The sequence below is a fragment of the Copadichromis virginalis genome, linkage group LG6, assembly GCF_057382275.1.
Source record: "Copadichromis virginalis isolate Kocher_CV1m ecotype Utaka linkage group LG6, C_Virginalis_male_GT1.1, whole genome shotgun sequence".
Classification (NCBI taxonomy): Eukaryota; Metazoa; Chordata; class Actinopteri; order Cichliformes; family Cichlidae; genus Copadichromis; species Copadichromis virginalis.
The window spans coordinates 41,355,658-41,365,143 of record NC_140623.1 but is presented as its reverse complement, the minus strand read 5'-3'; the positions used below and the strand labels follow the sequence as shown (position 1 = coordinate 41,365,143).

The 9,486-nt window shown below is 42.9% G+C and overlaps 1 protein-coding gene across 1 annotated transcript; it reads right to left on the bottom strand.

Annotated features, from left to right (window-relative positions):
* Window positions 1–918: 918 nt before the first annotated feature.
* On the bottom strand, window positions 919–2,866 carry cxcl18b (chemokine (C-X-C motif) ligand 18b). The gene is made up of 4 exons (XM_085460972.1): window positions 2,675–2,866; window positions 2,425–2,536; window positions 2,243–2,335; window positions 919–1,336 (listed from the first exon to the last, which is right to left on the bottom strand). Exons 1-4 carry the CDS (start codon window positions 2,745–2,747, stop codon window positions 1,258–1,260), a joined length of 357 nt encoding a protein of 118 aa, XP_085317098.1. The 5' UTR covers window positions 2,748–2,866; the 3' UTR covers window positions 919–1,257.
* Between the last annotated feature and the right edge of the window lie 6,620 nt (window positions 2,867–9,486).

The following is a 9,486-nucleotide window of genomic DNA, read 5'->3' as shown; positions in this document are numbered from 1 at the left end:
ACTTCCTGGAGGAATGTGCCAAGTGTGGTATGAAGGAGGGGGAGGTTATGTTGACTTTAGTTTGCAATCATGTTTATTCTGTTGATATGACTCCAGATGTTTTCTTGCAGCACAGGGAACTAGAAAGATCGACTTTAGTCCAAGTTAGTTCACATGTTTTCAGAAATCATTTGCCTCAAACATTCACAATGTTTAAAAAAGATCATATAAAACTTTAACTCAAACCAGCCTCCCTCGTGCTGTTGCCACTAGATTTGGGCCTGATGATTTACAGAGGAGGGGAGAAAGTGACAATCTTTCAATCTGAGCTGTTGGATGTGGATCGCTGCCATCGTTGGATCGTTGCGCAATTGGATGTGGCGGCAGATGTTTGGTGGTCTGGTCCAGATGTTAGATTTAGCTCACAGTCCTGAGCCGTCTTTCTTTGGAAACCATGGTTTCCAGATTCTTCAACTTTAACACTGTTTTCCTTGCTGCTCTGCTGAATCAAGTAAAAGAACCACTTTCACTTTAGCCCACTCAGAGTCACGACATCCTTCAGGAATCCATCCCCGCTTCATCATCTGGCCTACAGCTGCTGCTGTAAACAGCTGTGGTCAAAATGCTCTCCTGGGCATGATTTAATTGTTATCGTGCTAAGCCCCCACTCTCCCCTAGGAGTGCACGGTTTGTGTATGATAACAATTAATTTGCTCACCCTGCAACAAAGTCACTTCAGCGTCCTCGAGTGCCAGCTGCGTCTTCTGTGCAGATCAACCCTGTTTGTTTGTGTTTCGATGTAGAGATACCGGTGCTGAGCCGCAGGTTTCATTATGAGGGTTAACAAAAACCAGCTGGAAACATTCAGGGTGCCAAGAAATGAAGCTTTTTCTGGTTTTTGCCCAAAGACTGGGCGAAAAATGAGCAGGAAGCAGAAACTTCTATCAAAATTAACTTTATTTAAAGAGACATTCAATAAAAATGTACAAAAAAAGAAGCAGAATAAATAAATATCAACATAAATACCAGTGTCAAGCAAAAAAATAAAGGTGTGTGCCCTTCTTACACAGACTTGCTGCTATATTCTGTTTCTTGTATTAATTTGTATTTATCTGTATTTGTCTCTTTCCTAACAACTCCACAACTTCTTTCTCTTCCGTCCTTTTCCTGCTCGCTCTCACTCGTCTGGCCTTCTCGGCGCGCTTTGCTCTCGCCGTCATTTCACAGAGATCTGAGAAATATCTATCTTCACCATTCTTCCTCTCCTTTTCGTGTGTTTCATTTCTCCGTGGTACTGTTCCCGGCCATTTTCGGTCTGTCGATGCACTCCATTTTGCGTGTCTCATTTTTGTTTATGCTGAGAAGAGAAAGGGAGGAAAGAAAAACTGGGATTAGGCCAAAGGACTAATGGAAAACATCTGGATGTTTGCGCAAGGAGTCACATGTTAACGTGTCCTGAGATTTGTTCTAAAACTCTTTGCATCTGGGGAACGATTTATACGCCATTCGGTCTGTTTCGTTTTTCTGTGGAGTCAGAAGCATGTGGTGTTTTGGCTGTAAAAGAATCGATTCTGAAGCCAAATCAAACATTTTTAAGTGGTGTGATATTCTGTCCCAGCTCTCTGTGAAAGCTGTGCAGCTGCTGGAGCATTCAGTCTGTGCATGTAGCACAGAACAGGGAGCGAGAACGAGACAAGAGAGTCTATGTTCGATCAGGAATAAATGTAGAAAACACCAGAAATGACTTTTTAGGCTTCTGTGCAGTCCTGTGCTCGCATACAGATATATTACATGGAAAGTAAGAAGAGCATTTTTACTTAAAAGTCATACTCCTGCCTACTTGGAAAAAGTTTAAGCATCAAAATATACATAAATTATTTAAAGTAACAGCAGTCTTTTTTAAAGAGATATGCATGCTGGATTATAATTACTGATTTGTTATTGCAATATCAGTGTCAAAGCTGAAGATGGTTTAATGTCTTACAGCAGATATCTGCATCCAAAATGCAAAGTGTAAAATACAACAAAACATTGATCCTGGTTTTAAAACTGAGCGTCACTAAAGTACTTTAAATACTGAATTTGAGGGGATCAGGGCCCCCCCATCCCCTCCCCTCTGGACACGCCCCTGTCTCAAACGCATTTATGGAAAAGTTTGAATTCTGTTTTTAGTTGTTCTTAAATTCTCAAATTCAGAAGCATTAAAGAAGAAGCAAAGAGCAGTTAGTTGTGGGTGAACCGATGCTAATGTTGTGTAGCTCACCTTTCCCAGCACGATAAGAGGCGCTTGGCTCTAACTCCCTCAGTGAACATGCACAGCTTCTGGGTGGAGTTGTCGGGGTTGATCCTGGTTACACTGAGAAAACAGAAGTATTACCATCAAAATCTGCACAGCCGACAAGACTCTAAAGTGGCAGATATTCAAAGATATTCTTTTAAACTTACATCAACTCAGTTTTATCACAGCTGGGCCGCTTTTCAAGGACTTGGAAATCTGATATTTTGCCTTTGACTGCCTGGACCTTGGGACATGCACAGCGTCCTATCGAGGTTTGAGCTGCAGGGGAACGTTTTCAGACAGGTTAGCAAAAGAAATGCAGTCCTACCACTGATGCACTCTAAGAAGTAAAAGCAAATGCATGCCAATAAAGTTTTAGAGCATTACTGCATTACACATTCTGCAGAAATTACTAACCTTGATAGAGCTCCACACAAGCCGCAGCCACAACAACCAACAAGACTGCACAGTTTCTCTGCAAAATGGCCATTGTTCTGTTGAGAGAGACAAACCAAAGTCCCCAAAATATCCCTCAGAGGAGAACAAGCGAGAGTTCGAACCGGTTGCAGTACCTCCTTGAAGAGAGAAGACAGGAGTGAAGAGCTGCTGCGAGCCTCCTCTGCTTTTATAACGAGGCCAGGGTGGGTTTCCCGATAGGCCGAGCCTCTTCCCGTCAGTTAGACTCTGGAATTTCCACATTCATGCAGGAGACATGCTCAAAGAATGCGCTCTGTGCTGGTTTTAAAGAGAAAGGGAGAAAAATGAAATCATGACATAATTAAACAGATTCCACATCTCATTACTAACCATAATCAGAGTCAAAGGGAAGAGGTGATTAATACTTTTTATCACGCTTTGCCCAGGCATGTCCGGGCTACTGTACAGTCATCTGAAAAAGAAAGTCCACGGTCATTTCGTGGACCGTCGGGGAGCAGGGCACAAACAAAAACCCACAAAGCTCAGTGCACTGAGGTACCGTTGTAAAGAAGAGTGGCCAACATTCCTCCAAAACAATGTGAGTGACTGATAAAGTCACACAGTAAACAGTTACTGCAAGTTATTGCTGCTAAAGTTGGTTCTTCAGGCTGCTGAGTCATGGGTGTATGTAGTTCTTCTGTAGTTTCCTGGTAAATAAATGAGGACCTGGTGTCATGATGACCCTTTGTCAGGAGTTGCTGTTCACCTGAGGTTGTATTGACCTTATTGTAAGAACTGCTAAGCACCAGATGAGTTGTTTACAATGCTTTGATGAAACCTCCTTGAAAGAGGGTGCACTTTCTTTTTCACATGAATGTTGAAAGAGTTGGAGGTTATGAGGAAAAGCTGGTGATTGTTTTCAAGCTCTGGGCTAGCAGCAGCACAGCTGGGTTGTAAAATACTGAGTAATGACTGTTACCGTGTAAATTCTTATTTTATTTGAGGTTAAACTTAATGCATCCTCGACATTCTTCTAGCCTGTTGGAGTTACTGGAAAGCACATTGCACTGCACAGAGTAGCGTCGCAGTGAGGTGGGAAAAGGAATGTCTCCGAGGAAGACAAATCTGCACCTGTTTCATGAAACACAGTGGAACACTTACAAGGCTGATAACAGTTTAGCGCTCACGATGGATTCACTCCTATTTCCGATGTTTACCAGTCTGTAAACATGCCACAGCAGGTACCATCTCACTCATGACTGAACAGCTCACACCGTGTGAACAACTCACTTTCCCAGAGCGGAGAAAACACATTTCACAACATGTAAATGTCTGTCACTCATATATCTTTTTGCCATTGGGCTCATATCCTGGCATTACACGCAATGAACACATTGAAGGTTACCAATAGGTTGCAACGTGCATTAAGTGCATTTGTGTAACAGGCGCACTGGAGTTCACGACCGTCGTCATATTTCAGTTTTTCAGCAAAACTGCTTATTTCTCCTCATTGGCTCCGAGCAGCGACTTCTGCGGCTGACATCTGCTCGAGTCCCCACAGACTACCAACTTTACAGCAGAACTAAACATGTTTTAGCCTCTAAACCTAATTTTCTCCTTTTTTTAAATATAATTTTTCCATCTAGATACAGGAGTTAGGTGGATGTCAGAGGTTGAGACACCTACAGAGGGTGTAGCTGCTAATTCTGAGATAAACTTCCCTGCAGATAATTTGAGTCCCTGAAGGGGCCCTCTGTACTTTATTTGTGCTGTTGGTGCCTCCAGATCACAGTACAGGCCACTCAAGACGTCTCTGCTTTAGTTTATTAGTCAAGGCCTTGGCACTAATTGGCAGTTTATGGTTGCTACTAACTTAGAACAGCAATCTCTGACCCGCTGAATTAAGCATAAAGTCCATTACTTAAATTCTGGTCATTCTAAAATCATAAAGGAGATCATCTAGGCAGCAGGCTGCCTTACTCGTGGTAGCCCTGCCCTGTCTGCCTAAAAGCAGACTCAGAAGTTTGTTGCCTCGAGGAGTCATTTCTGGGGACACTTGCCAGCTGATTGTCATGCTTCCAGTATGACTTTGTGCACAATGACAGAGTATGACTGTCTAATAAATATTCTGTTTCATTGTGTCTGAATGTGACGTGTCATCCTCACATGCCCTGATGCCGTTACAGCTCATTTTATTGCCTGATGCTAAAAACCCCGACCTGCCCCTCTGGTCTGCCTCGTTTACACAGACCGTGCAGGTTCATGGTCACTGCTGCATGCTCTTAACATTTGTGGACTCACTTTGTAAACAAGTACAGATGGGTCAACAAGTTCCCCCGCTTTCGTTCTGCAGCGAAAGTTAATCACCTAACAGCAAGGGGACTATTTGGGGAACTCGCAAAGCAAAACATAAGGTCTCACGGCGAATCCCCTCCTGCTCCGACTGAGCTCGAGTCAGAATGTTTCAGATGAGGTGAGGAAGCTCATTCAGTCTTCACAGCAGCATCCTGCAGTCCAGCAGCGTCTGTGATTACAGCCAAAAAAGCAAATAGAAAGCTGTTATCCTGCTCGGTGACAAATTACTTCCTCATTAGGTGTCTCAGCTTTAATTATTTGGCTCACTCTTTCTTTTGTTGCAGTTTCTTAGTCGACGACAGAGCACAATGAAAGTCAGACTGTAATTTACACGTGGACCTTTTTTTATTAACAGCTTTATTTCATAGCCGATATGATTGCACACCAGCACTGCAAGCCGGCGGTTGCACAAGACATCGCATTTCAATTTTTATGTGTCTATTAAAACCATCACAAAATGCCCTGTGGGAGGAAGCAAACATGAGGAGCTGTTTTCTGTCTGTAAAGTTATCACACTCGCGGCTTGCAAACCTGAACATGCAGATAAGACAGATGATCCCGGTGTTTGTTATTAACAGGCTGCTTTGATGAGGTGTTTTATCTTTTTCAGAGTAAAAGGAAATCAAGACTGTGACTCCTCGATGATTAATGGTCATTTCGGCCTTATTTACGATGAGAAAGTTGGCCATTATGCACACATTATCTTACCCTGGCTTTATTTATTTGATCAGTAAACACAATGGCAAACCAGAGGGGAGGAATAAAACCACTTTTACTGTTTCAAAAAAAGAAAAAAGCGGCTAAGTGTTTCCAAGTGAAGGCAGTAATCGGCACAACAATCTGCCACACAGCGAGTCCAGCAGATACACTGAGAATAAACAGCACGGACGCAACATGGCAGCAAACATAAACATTTATCTCACAAATGTGCACCAGATTTTTTTTTAAAGGAATGGAAAAAGAAAACAACAGTGTTGAGCATCAGTAAGTTTTCAGTTCAACCCAGCAAACACCAAAACAGCTGTGAAGACGCTTTTTCCAACACATCAAACGACCAAAGAAAAGACATTCTGTTCTCTGTCCCAGGGTGTCACATGGTTTCGTCAAAGCTGCTCGCGTCACATCTAAAAGCACTGGGAAGCATCGTTTTTCAAAGTGGAGCATAAATGTTGTGAAAGTGTGCATTTTAACCCTCTCAAGGCAGGCGTTGCAGATTTGCAACAGTTAAAAACTAAAAATACCACTGCAGGTATTCTTTTGTGCATTAGCAACAAAAACTTAATTTGAGCCTGAGAGGGTTAACCTGGCCATTAATTTGGTTATCCCTGGCTAACCAAGTCATTTTGACTCTGTCGGCTGCTCGTCCATGATCAGATTATCGTTCCACCGCATCCCAGAGGTGCTCTGCTGGACTGAGATCTGATGGCTGTGGAGGTCATCTGAGTGCCCTCAACTCAATGTTTGAGTTGATCCGAGCTTTGTGATATGACACATTACCGTGCTGGAAGCAGCCATCAGAAGATGGCTACACCGTGGTCAGAAAGTGGATGGAGCTGGTCAGGGCTAAATACTCGGGCAGACTGTGATGTTTAATCAGGCCCATAGTGTTCCAAGAAAATATCCCCCACACCATTACATCACCAGCCACAGATGTTTACACTATCCTCTATCATGTCACAGCAGAAATTGGTCCGACTCATCAGACCAACTTTAGCAAGTGGGTTTCCCGTTCTTAGCTGACACGAGTGCCAGCCGGTGTGGTCTTCTGCTGCTGTAGCCCATCGGCATCAAGGCTTGACACACTGTGGGTTCAGAGATGCTCTTCTGCACTCCTTTGTTGTAACGAGTGATTATTTGTTTTACAGTTAACTTCCTGTCAACTTAAAGTAGTCTGGCCTGCTCCATCTTCTCTTACATCAACAAAGCATTTTCTGCCAGAGAACTGACGCCCACTGGATGTTTTCTCTTTCTTGGACTGATCTCTGTAAGCCCTGGACATGGTTGTGTGGGGAAAAAACCCAGCAGGTCAGCAGTTTCTGAAATACTCAGATCAGGCCGTCTGGCACCAACAATCACGCTGCGTTAAAATTCACCTAAATCACATTTCTTTCTGATTCTGATGCCCAGTTTGAATTTCGGCAGGTTGGTTTGCCTAAATCAGAGGTGTCCAACTCCAGGCCTCGAGGGCCAGTGTCCTGCAGGTTTTGATCCAACACAGCTGTTTTAAATTGCTTGAAGTTCTCCAGAGGCCTGGCAATGAACTAATTATTTGATTCAGGTGTGTTGACCCAGGATGAGATCTAAAACCTGCAAGACACCAGCGCTTGAGGGCTGGAGTTGGGCACCCCTGGCCTGATTGTTTTGAGTTGCTTCCATGTTATTGGTATTGTCCCCTCCACTGATTTCTTTTATCATGCTTAAAGATTTCAGTGCCTATATTAGACAAAGATAACTCGAGTAAATGCAAAATGCAGGTTTTAAGTCTTCTTCATTTATTTGGGGGAGGGGTCTACCCAAACCTACCAGAAAATCCTGAAGAAGAATGTCAGTTTGTGCCCTGGAGCCCAAACACACTGGGGTTATGGAGCAGGACAATAATCCAGAACACACCCCCAAGTCCACCTCTGAATGGCTGAAAAGACAAAAAAAACAAAATCAAAGCCAGACTTACATCTGATCGAGATGCTTTGAGATTACTTTAATCAGGCTATTCGTGCTCAAAAATCCTCTAATGTGGCTGATTTACAACAATTCTGCAAAGACGAGCGGGCCAAAATTCCTCTACAGTGATATGAAAGATTCACTGGCAATTATCACAAGCACTTAACTGCAGTTCTCGTTGCCAAAAGTGGCAAACCAGTTATTAGGTTTAGGGGGCAAATACTTTTTCACACAGGGGCAGGTAGCTTCAGATGGCTTTTTTTCTTTATTACATTTAAATCCATCATTTAACTCTGAAAAGATCCAATAACATGAGCACTCAAAGCACTTCATACAACATGGCATGCTGGGATGCACACACATTCACACTCACTCACTCACTGCTGGAGCCAGGGATCAAACTACGGCCCTTGCAGCTAGTAGATGTCCTGCTCCATCTCCTGAGCTCCAGCCAAATGTGACAAGTATGCAAAAAAAAAAGAAAAAGTGTAAGAAATCAAGAATGGTGCAAGTACTTTTTCACAGCGCTGCACAGATTAAGCTGCCACTAAGAGATCCAACATGAAAACAAAAACGTTGCACGCAGCTTTGAAGGCATCTGCAGACAGACTGATTTCCACTGTAATCTGCAGATAATTTGGCAGCCATGGTGTGATTAACACGAACAGTGCAGCGCTCTGTCTTGTGAAATAGTAAGATCAAGCAAAGTAAACGTTGTGTGACTGTTTTAGCTGGTGAGCAGTAATGAGAATTCATCCATACTAAAAGCTGACATTTCCTGTTATTCATCAATGACTGCGGTGCATGTCTCGACTGGAGCCTGGCAGCTCTCAGCTATAATCCTCAGCTTGTCTTTATGTTCAATTATTGTATTTCAGGGTGTAGTTTGAGAGATGGATTCCCCTGATATCGCCTCTCCACACTGAGCTCTCTCACAGAGCTCCTATTGTTTTTTTTCCTCGCTGTATTTCATATTTAATGCCACATTTCTGTGTTTACACATCAAACAGGTCTTTGGGATATTGCAACTAAACGACTCAAATACAGCAAATCTGTTTTATATCACTCTGGTACGCTGCGGTGTATCTCGCTGCTCACAGTATCTCACTCCTTTTCTAATTTAATGAGTTTTGGAGAAGCGACGATATCTGCACCTCGCCATAACTACGAATCCAATTTAAAAGAAATCCTATGTTTTCAACACACCTGGTGCTGAAGCAGCACTTTACTGTAAGTTATGCTTCATAAATCTTTTCTTATCTCCGTACCACATACCATGTACGTAAATGGTTCCAGCTATTTCTTTGGAATATTGTGACACATTTTTACGTTAATGCAAGAAAATAATGTTCCTGAGGGCCTCTTTGTGTTCATACTTTGTGAGCTTGACATAGTCTGTGTTGCACAATGTGCATGAGTAATTTGGGGTCAGTTTGAGTCAAATTCTGAGGCTTGTTCTCTGGAAGCATCTCCAGGGGGGTCGCTCTGCTCTCCTCCCTTTCTCTCTTTCTCTCTTACCACATGTTTGTTGGATGTAACTCAGGCACTTCTTGCCAATAGCCAGCTGGAGCGACTTATCTCATAGTCACACAACTTCAAGGAAACAGAAACTAAATTTTGATGGTTGAAAATAAAGTGTGTGCCCAACACGGTCATTGAGGACGCCCGCATTCCTGTTCAGACATGATAATTACATGCAAAGAAAGGAGGGAAGCCGTTTTATGTTTTTCTTACAACTGCTTTTATTTCAAATGGGGGAAAAAAGCAAACCAATGTCAACAAAACTTTGCAGGCTG

Excerpts from the sequence above, each read along its gene's own strand:
- cxcl18b (XM_085460972.1), bottom strand. The coding sequence starts at position 2,747 with ATGGCCATTTTGCAGAGAAACTGTGCAGTCTTGTTGGTTGTTGTGGCT. Across the intron at positions 2,537-2,674 it reads TTGTGTGGAGCTCTATCAAG|CTCAAACCTCGATAGGACGC; the intron begins GTTAGTAATTTC and ends GTTCCCCTGCAG. Across the intron at positions 1,337-2,242 it reads CTCTTATCGTGCTGGGAAAG|CATAAACAAAAATGAGACAC; the intron begins GTGAGCTACACA and ends TTCTCTTCTCAG.